General features: G+C 41.4%; 1 protein-coding gene across 1 annotated transcript in view; it reads right to left on the bottom strand.

Annotated features, from left to right (window-relative positions):
* LOC127692776 (solute carrier organic anion transporter family member 6C1-like) overlaps nt 1-13,183 on the bottom strand; it is a 109,721-nt gene that overhangs the window by 53,575 nt on the left and 42,963 nt on the right. Inside the window, exon 5 of the mRNA XM_052193373.1 lies at nt 461-605. Coding sequence (XP_052049333.1) covers nt 461-605 — 145 coding nt within the window. The remainder of the gene's footprint in view (nt 1-460; nt 606-13,183) is intronic.

Below are 13,183 nucleotides of genomic sequence, written 5' to 3'. Positions count from 1 at the left end.
CAATCTGAATCTGAAACATACATTTTCTGGTAAAAGAAATAGAAGAATCAATAGTCAATGTGTATTTTGTAGGAAAACATTTTGTATAGAAAGAGTAGTCAAGAAAAATAAGAAGAATACTTGTACATTGAGTACAAGAAGAAAAGTATAGAAGCAGTTAAAGAATAGATGGTGGCTTGAGAAGAGTTGTTTCTTAAACAGGAGGAAAAGGAAATGAGCAGGCATAGAGGAAGTGAGGCTAGAAGACAATGGGCTAGATAAAGAGAATTGTGAAATTTTATGTATTAAAATATTTATGTAGAGTTGGGAGTGTTCCTCTTTTGATAGGTTTAGCAAATGGCACTCAAGTACAATACACTTTACGTCTTCTTCTTATGTGACATATTTTTAAATATATATCACTCTAAAATATGAACATTGTGAAAATTTTGAAACAAGCCCAGTAAGAAGAAATATCTACCTGAGAGTGAAGAGGCTCGTGCCGGTGTTATTAAAAACCGGGTTTGTAAATATTGGGGCAAAAAATGTAAAGATGACTTAAAAGCCATAGACTCTGTAATTTTGCAGAATGTCTGTGTCAGCACCAGTGGGTTCCTCAGTAGATACTGAAACAGAGCAGATCATTACACATAATTTTACCTCATCATAAGCAGCATTGTCTTTCTATAGTCTAAATTTAATGACTGAAAAACTGAAAAATTATTTAATTGCATAGTAGACACATTCCATAAGAGTCTAGTAGTTTAGTATCTCTTTACAGCAAATATAACTTTTACCTATGGATCAAGTAGCTTGTTGAAAGTATTTCTCAGTGTCTTATTAAACATTCATATTTAAGCATTCACCTATCTCAACTGGTAATTACTGTCTACTTTGATATCATGTGATTTCATTATATTTATTGGTCACAATAGGATTAAATAATTATGTCATTTTTAACTCACAAATGTCACAAACATGGTTACACTAAAATTTTTTATAAATGTAGTCCTGATTTCTCATGGCAGAATAGCTTTAGAATTCTGTATGCTAGGGAGTACTTTTAGATACAAGGTTTATGAAGAATTTATTTCATAATTTGGTTCAGAATTTTCTTCATGTTTTTTATTTTTATAATAACACCTCAGTATCAGAGAACCTAGTTTCCTAATGAAGAAACATTTATTCTAATTTTTGTCAAAACAATATTTAAGTTTTGAAGGCCCTTGAAATGTGTACAACTCCATCATTAAGTCACTAAACATGGGAAGGCAATTCAATTGCAAGCAGATTACATCTGACTATTCTGAAACCTAGCCATTAATAGAGCTAATATGAGAGCAAATTATAGAAGATAATTCCGTCCTTCAGACTGTGAGCACTTTACCCACCCCATGTGAAGCTCTGGAGGATAAGCCTCATCTAAATTTTGCACCTATAAATAATGTGGTCTGGGCTATTACTGTGTGACAAAACTTGCTAGTCTAACATAAAACTGTCTTATTTATAGGTGCAAAATTTAGATGAGGCTTATCCTCCAGAGCTTCACATGGGGTGGGTAAAGTCCCATCTGGGACTAAGTCAGCACTTGTCTGCTTTCTGGGGCTAAAGTCAGCACTTATCTGTTTTCCAGGGTCCCAGAGAATGTTTCACCCTGGCCTCATTTGAATCAGCCAATGAGGACCCTGGAACCATGCATCTCCTCGCTTCTGTACATGCGCTTTCTGCTCCCCTACCCTATATAAACCCTAGACCTGAGTCTAGGGGGCGCGCAAGTCCCCGGACTTTGTCGCCCCGGGTACCTGTGTATCTGAATAAACCTCTTGCTGATTGCATCCATACCCGTGGTCTCATTGTTCCTTGAGCGGGGTCTCCCCAGCGGAAAGATACCCTGCGGGGGGTCTTTCAGGTGGGGGCTCGTCCGGGATTTGGAGACCCCCACCCAGGGACCACCGACCCACCGTCGGGAGGTAAGCTGGCCAGCCCCATGTCTTTCTGTTGTCTGTTTGTTTGTCAGCCGCGCCGCGCTCTCTGACTCTGTACGTCCCAGCTGGGTTGATCTGTATTTGGCGGGTGAGCGAAGGAGCTGACGAGCTCGGAACTTCTCTCCTGCAGCCCTGGAAGACGTTCAATGGGAAGCTAACCCTGGGGCAGCCCCTGACCATCATCCATGCTCCCCATGCGATAGAGACTCTGGTCAAACAGCTACCAGACCGTTGGCTGTCCAACGCCCGAATGACTCATTATCAGTCACTACTCCTAGATACTGACCGTGTTCGCTTTGCCCCCCCCCCCCCCGTGGCTCTCAATCCTGCCACCCTGCTTCTGCTCCTGGGGGAGCCAGAACAACACGACTGCCTCCATATCCTAGCTGAAGTCCATGGGACCAGGCCGGACTTGACGGACCAGCCACTTCCAGACGCCGACCTCAGGTGGTACACGGATGGCAGTAGTTTCCTAGACGATGGACAGCAAAGAACAGGGGCAGCTGTGACCACCGAGAGCCAGGTGATCTGGGCAAGGGCTCTACCCCCGGGAACTTCGGCCCAAAAGGCGGAGCTCATCGCCTTGACGAAAGCCCTCCAGCTGGCAGAAGGTAAAAAGTTAAACGTTTACACTGATAGCCAGTACGCTTTTGCAACTGCTCACATCCATGGAGCAAAATCTACCGGCCCAGGGGACTTCTAACCTCCAAAGGAAAGGACATTAAGAATAAGACTGAGATCCTGGCCCTACTACGGGCATTGTTTCTGCCTTCAAAGCTCAGTATTATTCATTGCCCTGGCCATCAGAAGGGAAATAGTCCAGAAGCACTGGGCAATAGACTGGCAGACAGCACCGCCCAGGAGGTAGCCACAACTACACCGGACACCTCCCAGGCATTCCCTCTGGCTTCTGAAAGTCCAATTGCCCCCAGTCAACATCCCTTGTACCACTACAGTAACAAGGACATAAAGCTACTAAAGAAAATGGGGGCCCAGTATGAGTCCGGAGGAGAACGCTGGATACACAAGGGAAAGCCAGTCCTGCCCATGGAACAAACCTTCGAACTGGTGTGTTCCCTACATTGGCTGACCCACCAAACATGAGACTGCTAAGATAGTGTCCAAAAAGCTACTGGAAGAAATTTTCCCCAGGTATGGGATGCCTCAAGCCTTCGGGTCAGACAATGGGCGGGCCTTCGTCTCCCAGGTAAGTCAGCTGGTGGCCAAGCTGCTGGGGATTAATTGGAGATTACACTGTACATACAGACCCCAGAGCTCAGGACAGGTAGAACGTATGAATAGAACTATCAAGGAGACCTTGACTAAATTAACGCTTGCAGCTGGCACTAGAGACTGGGTACTCCTGCTACCGCTCGCTTTATATAGGGCCTGGAACACCCCAGGCCCACATGGGCTCACCCTGTTTGAGATTCTCTACGGGACTCCTCCTCCAATTGTTCACTTTCTTGACCCTCATGTTGCTGGTTATGCTAATAGTCCCTCTCTGAAAGCCCATTTACAGGCCCTACAGATAGTCCAGAAGGAAGTTTGGAAACCGCTGGCCGCCGCCTACCAAGAACAGCTGGACCGCCCGGTGGTGCCACACTCCTTTCAGATAGGTGACTCCGTCTGGGTGCGGAGACATCAGACTAAGAACTTAGAACCGCACTGGAAGGGACCCTACACCATACTGCTGACCACCCCCACCGCGCTAAAAGTCAACGACATTGCTGCCTGGGTCCATGCCTCGCACGTAAAAAGAGCTCCTCCTCCCAGGCCCAGCCATGATACATGGACTCTAGAAAAGACTGGTAATCCTCTTAAGCTACATCTGCACTGCCACTGCCATGATACATGATAATTTTAGCCCCCACATACCAGTTCGACAGACTTGGGCTGTGCTCAATGAAAAAGGGGACCCTGTCTAGACCACCACTGAGACCCACTCCGCCTGGACATGGTGGCCAGACCTCACCCCTGACATCTGTAATTTGGCAGCCGGGTCCCTCTTGTGGGATATCCCAAATCACACTGACCTGGCTAAACCCCCCCTTGAGAGCCAGTGTGTTCCCAGCGGGGTTAGAAGCACCTATGGGTGCTCAGGGCAATTCTACCGTGCTAACCTAAGGGCGGCTACCCTCTATGCATGCCCGGCCCAAGGACAGACCCGAAGCCTCCGCCATAAATGCGGATGCGCGTCAGACTTCTATTGTGCTGCTTAGAGATGTGAAACTACAGGAGACACCTATTGGCACCCCACTTCCTCCTGGGATTTAATTACAATAAATAAGAATAGTAGTAGTGAGGGGCCAAATCAGGGAGAGAGAGATAGCTCCAAATACCCTGAAAATGGCTGTACATTTAAGAACAGTCCGAAAGGGGCCTGTAAAGAAAACTATTACAACCCAATATCTATCAAGTTTACCCAGAAAAGAAAAGAAAATAGAAACTGGCTTAAAGAAAACAGTTGGGGTTTGAGGATATATGCCTCTGGAACAGACCCAGGGATACTCCTTAAGATTAGGCTAACCATAGAAAAACCGCCTAGAGTGCCAATTAGACCCAATCGAGTCCTCCCTGAGCAGGGACCCCCTGCTAAGCCTCGACCTAGGGCCCCTACAACTTCCCCTTCCGCTCCCAGAATATCTGCTCCTTCCTCTCCTGCTCTCCCAGATCCGACCACCGGAGACTGTTAAACCTGATACAAGGAGCGTATTTAACCCTCAATTTCTCAGATCCTGACAAAACCCAGGAATGTTGGCTGTACTTGGTTTCAAGGCCCCCTTACTATGAAGGGGTGGCGGTGCCGGGAACATATACTAACCATGCTTCTACACCCGCCAATTGTTCCAATACCCCCCAACACAAATTAACCCTGTCTGAAGTGTCAGGAAGGGGGCTTTGTGTTGGAGCTGTACCTTCCCCCTATCAGGCCCTCTGTAATACGACTCAAAGGACTTCTACCGCTGCTTATCTCGTTGCTCCCTATGGGACTTATTGGGCATGCAACACCGGGCTGACACCATACATTTCGACTTCAGTGTTAAACAGTGCCTCTGATTTCTGTGTCTTGGTAGAATTGTGGCCCAAAGTTACCTACCACGAGCCCGGGTACGTATATGACCATTACGAAGGCCTGGTCAGAAACCGCAGAGAACCAGTGTCCTTGACCCTGACACTCCTGCTTGGGGACATCACGGTGAGAGAAATAGCCACTGATATAGGGACTAGAACTTCCGCCCTGATAGAAACTAACCAGTTTAGACAACTACAACAGGCAATACATACAGACATACAGGTCTTAAAAGAGTCAGTCAGTGCCCTAGAAAAGTCCCTGACATCTCTCTCTGAAGTAGTGTTGCAAAACAGAAGGGGGCTGGACATACTCTTCTTGCAGGAAGGAGGACTGTGTGCAGCCCTCAGAGAAGAGTGCTGCTTCTATGCAGACCACACTGGGCTAGTGTGAGATAACATGGCCAAACTAAGAGAAAGACTCAAACATAGACAACAACTATTTGAGTCCCAACAGAGATGGTTTGAAGGTTGGTTTAACAAGTCGCCATGGTTCACCACGCTAATTTCCTCTCTCATGAGACCTCTGGTAATCATACTTCTGATCCTGCTCTTTGGGCCCTGTATCCTCAATCGCCTAGTTCAGTTCATGAAAGACAGGCTCTCAGTGATCCAAGCTTTAGTCCTTACCCAACAATATCATCAGCTAAAACAACAAGATCCTGAATACCAGGGGTGAGACTGCCGAATGAAAGATTCCATTCGGAGACATAAGAAAATGGGGGAATGAAAGACCCCAGCCCCACAGCTTTAGCCAGAGTAATGCCATTTTGTGCAAGGCTTAAGACACGATAGAAGAGTTCAGTTAAAGCCAGCCAGCTGCCGTTTTGTCAAGCAGGGTATCTGCGGTTGGACATCTGGCCAGGGGCAGGAAAGGGAAGTACCAGAAAAAGATACCGTCTGGGACTAAGTCAGCACTTGTCTGCTTTCTGGGGCTAAAGTCAGCACTTATCTGTTTTCCAGAGTCCCAGAGAATGTTTCACCCTGGCCTCATTTGAATCAGCCAATGAGAACCCTGTAACCATGCATCTCGCTTCTGTACACGCGCTTTCTGCTCCCCTACCCTATATAAACCCTAGACCTGAGTCTAGGGGGCACGCAAGTCCCCCGAGAGACTTTGTCGCCCCGGGTACCTGTGTATCTGAATAAACCTCTTGCTGATTGCATCCGTACCCGTGGTCTCATTGTTCCTTGAGCGGGGTCTCCCCAGCGGAAAGATACCCTGCGGGGTCTTTCAACACAAGAGTTCGCTCTGCTTCCCTTTTCTAAAAGTGTTACAGAGTTGGCTCTGCAACTGGGAGACTTGCAGGTGGAAGTGGAAGTAGAAGTGCTTTGGACATGAGGAGAGAAAGAAAAGGGGGAATAAGTACTCAGCCCTGGTGGGTGAGCAAGAGAAACGAAGTTTCTTGCAGGAGTAAAGAAAGAAGCTGCACCACAGTGCAGTCAGGTCAAAGAAATGCTGAAAAGGAGGTAGGACAAGTTGATGAAACAGCCTGTTTTTAAAGAAAGAACTCATTTCGTTTTCTTTCAGTACTTCTGTTCTTTATTTTTTTTCCTAAATATTTTTTTATTAGTGGATATTTTATTTATTTACATTTCAAATGTTATCCTCTTTCCTGGTTTTCCCTCTGGAAACCCCCTATCCCATCCTCCATCCCCCTGCTTCTATGAGGGTGCTCACCCATTTATTTCAAACCCACTGAACCATCAGATAATGGATCAACTGACTCTGTGTTAGGAGATCACCATCAAAAGCTTTCCCAGTATTTGCATGTCATATGCCTCCAACAGGGTGGACTAAGTTTATGACAAGATAGGATGGTGTCCTATATGATAGATCTAAGGTGATTTAAAGAAGTCACAATTTCATATGGGATGCACTTGCCTGATCTAACTCAAATTCTAAATAACTGGCCTACTCAAAACAAGAACAGATTGGTGACAATTGTACTAGATGACAGTCTGTGATTTCAATGGTTAACAGTAAAACAGATCAGCAGGAATAATATTGTCAAAAATCAGTTGCTGATAAAGGGTAATACTCCGATTTACAAGAACAAATTTAATTTGATACTGCTGCCATAGAATAATATCTTTTAGCTGATTTAAGAGATTGAAACTAAGTTGAGGAGCCCTTCACTGATTTTTTTTTTACAAATATAAGTTTGAACTGTGAATAAATTCATATCACACCCTGCTGAAAGACAGGTGTTATAGAAAAGTGGCATATAAAAATGCAGATACCAAATGTAAAAAACGTTTTTAGGCCGTTAATGATATGAGCAGCACTCAAGGACCAGGGGATAAGGAATACAACTGATATTGGTTCTAACACGTACCATGCTAATATGATAGGTTTAGCTATAGATAGAGGTCTCCGATATAAAAATGCATGATGTGTCTGTCAGCTGCAGGAAATAAGGCCATTTCAAAAGAGATGGTGGAGAATTCACTAAAGGTCTCAGATATCAAAATGCAATGTGAATTAACTATGAGAAATATGGTACTTTGCACAAAAGAAAATGACAAGCCATTTCTAGCAGCAATGGATTTTGTAAATATGAACAAATAAGGTCTAGGTTTTCAGGGATGTGCAGGTCATGTGACAAGTGTTGCCACTGGCCCAATGATTGTAGGTTCAAGAGAGATATCCAAGACAATTTCTTTTTGTTACAAATTTGCTTTCAGGGCCTGGATCAATGCTCCTACAGCAAAAAATTATGAGTTGTTTCACAAAAGAGCAGCTGATATTCACCGGATTATAGAAAAGAATCTTTGAATTAAATCAGCCAATACTTAAGAATGTGTTAACATCAGAATGGAAGCCTGTGAACATTTTGTGTTGCAATGCAAATGGATTTATATTTTCACAATTTCCCACCATACATAGCACAATTAATGTCTTAAAACAGAAAGGGGGAGATGTAGTGAGATGTGATGGTGTCTTTAAAACCTCAGAAATACATGAAGGTTAATTTTCTAATGCAAAGTCAAGGATACAGGTTTGCTTCAGATTGTACACGGTGATTGGATTTATGATTTGCCTCATGCTGTGGCAAGGGCATATTTTTTGCCAGCTATAAATTCTGTAATTTTGTGACATTGGGAATTCTGGGGACTCTTCTGATGACATATAAATGCTAGGGCCTAAGAGTTGGGATAGTTTGGGGGGCTTATTATTTTTCGGTTGGTTGCTATTTGAAAGCAGTCATGTGCTAAGATGAACTAATAAGAAATTAGGTATCCTGAGAGTAAAGATTAAACTTGCCACAGATAACACAAACCCCTAATCAGCAGGAAGTAGATTAACAATAATGCAGCCCCCCTTTCCCTTCTATTCTATTTTCTCTCCTATCTATTGTTAGCAGGTTAAAAGTGTTTTTTAAAAAAGGATGAAGAACAGAGGAGAAAAAAATAAGAACCATAATAGCCAAACTCCAACTCCATTCCAAAATACTGTGGGTGGAGACAGGGTAGATGGGAGTATTGGTCCAGTTATTATGAAAAAATAGAAAAGGTGTTATTCAAAAATCAGGAGCTCTAGAACAAAAAGAAGCAAATACACCCAAGAGGAGTAGACTTCAGAAAATTGTCAAACTCAGGGCTGAAATCAACAAGTAAGAACAAAAAGAAATATACAAAGAGAAAACAAAACCAGAAGCTGGTTCTTTGAGAAAACCAGTAAGATAGACAAACCCTTAGCCAGACAAATGAGAAGACACAGAAACACTATCAAAATTAGCAAATATGGAAATGAAAAAAGAGCCATAAAAACAGAAACTGAAGAAATCTAAAAAAAAAAAAATCATTAAATCCTACGACAAAGGCCTATATTCAACTACACTGGAGGTGAAATGGATGATTTTCTAGACAGATAACAGGTATCAAAGTTGAATCAGGATCAGATAAAAAGTCGACACAGTCCCATATCTTAACGAAGTAGAAGCAGTTTCACAACTCAAAAAGCCCAGGACCAGATGGTTTTAGTGCAAAATTCTATCAGACCTTCAAAGATGACCTAATACCAATACTTTTCAAACTATTCCACTAAATAGAAACAAAAGGAAACACTATCTAATTTGTTCTGTGAAGCCACAGTTATACTGATACCTAAGCCAAACAAAGACCCAACAAAGAAAGAGAACTTCACACAAATTTCCCTTATAAATACTGATGCAAAAATATTCAATAAAATGTCTTGCAAACTGAATCCAAGAACACATCAAAATAGTTGTTAGCATGATCAAGTAGGTTTCATCTCAGGGATGCAGAGTTGATTTAATATGTGGAATTCTATCAATGTAATTCACTATTCAAACAAACTCAAAGGAAAAAAAAACAGATGATCATCACATTAGATGTAGAAAATCCTTTAACAAAATACAACACCACTTCATGCTAAAAGACTTGGAAATATCAGCAATTTATGCCCCCATACCTAAACATAATAAAAACAATACAGCAAACCAATAGCTAACACCAAAATTAATGGGAAGAAACTTAAAATCATCCCACAAAAATCAGGACTAAATACGGCTGCCCACTCACTCCCTATCTATTCAACACAGTACTACAAGTTCTAGCCAGAGCAATTAGACAACAATCAGAGGTCAAAGGAATACAAATTGGAAAGGAAGAATTCAAGATATCACTATTTGTGGATGATATGATAGTGTATTTATGTGATCCCCAAAAAATCCCTCAGAGTATTCCTACAATTGATAAACAATTTCAGCAAAGCGGCTAGATACAAAATTAACTCAAACAATTCAGTAGCCTTCCTCTACTCAAAGGATACACGGACTGCAAAAGAATTTAGTGAAATGACACCCCTCACAATAGCCACAAATAATATAAAATATCTTTGTGTGACTCTATCTAAGTTGGTGAAAGATCTCTAAGACAAGAACTTATTTGGTGGGACAGTTTTCTTTCATTCTTTTTATTGAATATATTCTTTACTTACATTTCAAATGCTATCACCTGCGCCAGTTTCTCCATCTCCTGGATAGCCCCTATCCCATCTTCCCTCCCCCTACTTCTATGAGGGTGTTCTTCCACCCACCCCACTCCCACCTCAACACCATTCTATAAGGTTGTTCCTCCACCCACCCCACTCCCACCTCAACACCGTTGATGACCCTACATTTGGGTATCTATTGAGCCTTCATAGGACCAAAGACAAGAACCTAATGTCGCTGAAAAAAGAAATGTTTATGGGTCAGTGGGATTAACAGAGTAAAAATGACCATCTTACCAAAAGCAATCTACAGATTCAAAGCAATCCCAAACAAAATTCCAGCTCAGTTCTTCACAGAGATAGAAAGAGCAATTCTCAAATTCATCTTGAATACCAAAAAACCCAGGATATTGAAAATGATTCTCAACAATAAGAGAACATCTGGGGGAATCACCATCCCTGACCTCAAGCTGTACTACAGAGCAAAAATTATTAAAAAAAAAAAAAAACTATGGTATTGGTAGTACAGAGACAGACAGACAGGTAGATCAATTGAATATAATTGAAGACCTAGAAATAAACGCACACACCTATGGTCACTTGATCTTTGACAAAGAAAGCAAAACCACCCAGTGGATAAAAGCATATTCAACAACTGGTGCTGATTCAACTGACAGTGTACATGTAGAAAAATGCAAATTGATCCTTTCTTATCTTCTTGTACAAAGTTCAAGTCCAAGAGGATCAAAGACCTCCACATAAAACCAGATTCATTGAATCTAATAGAAGGCAAAGTGGGAAAGAGCCTCGAACACATTGACACATTGAATAAAACACCAATGGCTCATGCTCTAAGATCACATATTGATAAATGGGACTTCATAAAATTGAAAAGCTTCTGTATGACAAAGGATACTGTCAATAAGACAAAATGGCAACCCACAGATTGGGAAAAGATCTTCTCCAACCCTGTATCAGATAGAGGATGGATATCCAATATGTACAAAGAACTCAAGAAGTTAGACTCCAGAGAAACAAATAACCAAAACTATTATAAATGGGTTACAAAGCTAAACAAAGAATTCTCCACTGAGGAATATTGAATAGCTGAGAAGCACCTAAATAAATGTTCAACATCCTTAGTCATCAGGGAAATGCAAATCAAATGACCCTTAGATTCCACCTCACACCAGTCAGAATGGCTAAGATCAAAAACTCAGATGACAGCAAATGCTGGCAAGGATGTAGAGACAGAGGATCCATCCTCAATTGCTGGTTCCAGTACAAACTGGTACAAACACTCTGAAAAACAGACTGGTCGTTCCTGGGAAAGTTGGAAAAAGTTGTACCTAAAGACCCAGCTATACCACTACTGGGAATATACCCAAAAGATGCTCCAACAAATAACAAGAACACTTCTATGCTATGTTTATAGCAGCCTTATGTATAATAAGCAGAAGATGGAAACAACCCAGATGTCCCTCAACAAAGGAATAGATACAGAAAATATGGTACATTTACACAACGGAGTACTAAGCATCTATTGCAAACAATGACTTCATGAAATTCATTGGCAAATGGACTAGAAAATATCATCCTGAGTGAGGTAGTCACAAAAGAACACACATAGTATATACTCACTGATAAATGGATACTAGCCCAAAAGCTCAAAATACCCTCAAAAAAACTCTCAGACCATATGAAGATCAAGAAAAAGGAAGACCAAAGTTTGGATGCTTCAACCCTACTTAGAAGGAGGAATAAAATAATTATGAGTAGTAGAGGTAAAGAGGGATCTGGGTTGAAGAGAGGAGAGGGACATTAAAAGGGTGGCAAGATCATGTGTGAGAGGAGATAGAGAAGTTCAGAGGGTCAGGAAATTGGATGGAGGTACATAGCAGTAGGGATTTTGGAAATGGGGCTATCCATTTGAAAGAGCTAGATGCCAGTGAAGCAAAAGGTTCCCAGGACCCAATGGGGTGACATTACCAAAAACCCAACACAGGGGAGATAGGACCTGTAAAGACCATATTTGGGTCAGCAGGATTAACAGAGTAAAAATGACCATCTTACCAAAAGCAATCTACAGATTCAAAGCAATCCCAAACAAAATTCCAGTTCAGTTCTTCACAGAGATAGAAAGAGCAATTCTCAAATTCATCTTGAATACCAAAAAAACCCAGGATATCGAAAACAAAAGTAGACCTAATCTTCATCCACATCGCAAGCACTATAGCAGAAGGTGGTGACTTTTCTTCACTGTCTCTACCGATTCCTAGATGCCATATTCCTCAACGAAAGAATGGATAGGAGATATGCTGAACATTTACACAAACTTCCTCAGCTTTTAAAAATAATGGCATCATGGAATTTGCAAGCAACTGGATGGAAGTAGAAAACCATTCTTAGTGAGGTATCCAAGATCCAGAAAGGTAAATATGGTATATATTTTCTTTTATGCAGAGATTCACTCTAAAGTAAATGATAAATGATAACCACACTCCTTATATCCTGAGAAGTTCTGTATCAAAAAAGGAACTATGGGCATGAGAAATAGCTTAGTTAATACTTTGTAAAGAGTAGGGAAAAGGTTATTTATCCCTCTCTCAGTGTTCCTATTTGCCTGTAGTTCTTTGTGTACAGTTAAGAGAAAGGGTTTGGTATAAATGGAAATAATGAGGAAAGGGAAAAGTGCCATAGTATATTTTAATTGTAAAATAATATATTTCCAAAAAGGAATGGGATGGATTGAGTAGAAAAATGAAAAATGAAAGAACAAATATCTCTAAGAAAGAATAAATAACTCAAAACTGGGAAGATATGCAATGTGAGAATGCAAATTCTAGTGTGAGTTAAGAAATTCCATTGATGTTATTTTCAAGACGCTTAGAAGTGTTAGTCACAGTGTAATATTCACTAATTGCAAAAGAGTATGTGTGTGAAAATTGCGAACATGCAATCTGTATGCCTGAAAGAATGTTACAAATAAAGAAAAATATTCAGAATATGACTAGGAAATTGGAAGGAACTATGTATGCATTCCTATGCCTGTTACTACTATGACAGGCCTGTTTATTGTAGAGAAAAACAAAAGATTTTGTTTTAAATATTATGATATTATTTGGGGTGTGGGCTATGTGGTGATGCAGAGTTCATCAGATTCATGTAATTTTGTTAAATCCTTCAG

The sequence above is a fragment of the Apodemus sylvaticus genome, chromosome 9, assembly GCF_947179515.1.
Source record: "Apodemus sylvaticus chromosome 9, mApoSyl1.1, whole genome shotgun sequence".
In the NCBI taxonomy this organism is placed as follows: Eukaryota; Metazoa; Chordata; class Mammalia; order Rodentia; family Muridae; genus Apodemus; species Apodemus sylvaticus.
The sequence above is the reverse complement of the archived record's forward strand: the minus strand, read 5'-3'. Positions and strand labels throughout refer to the sequence as shown.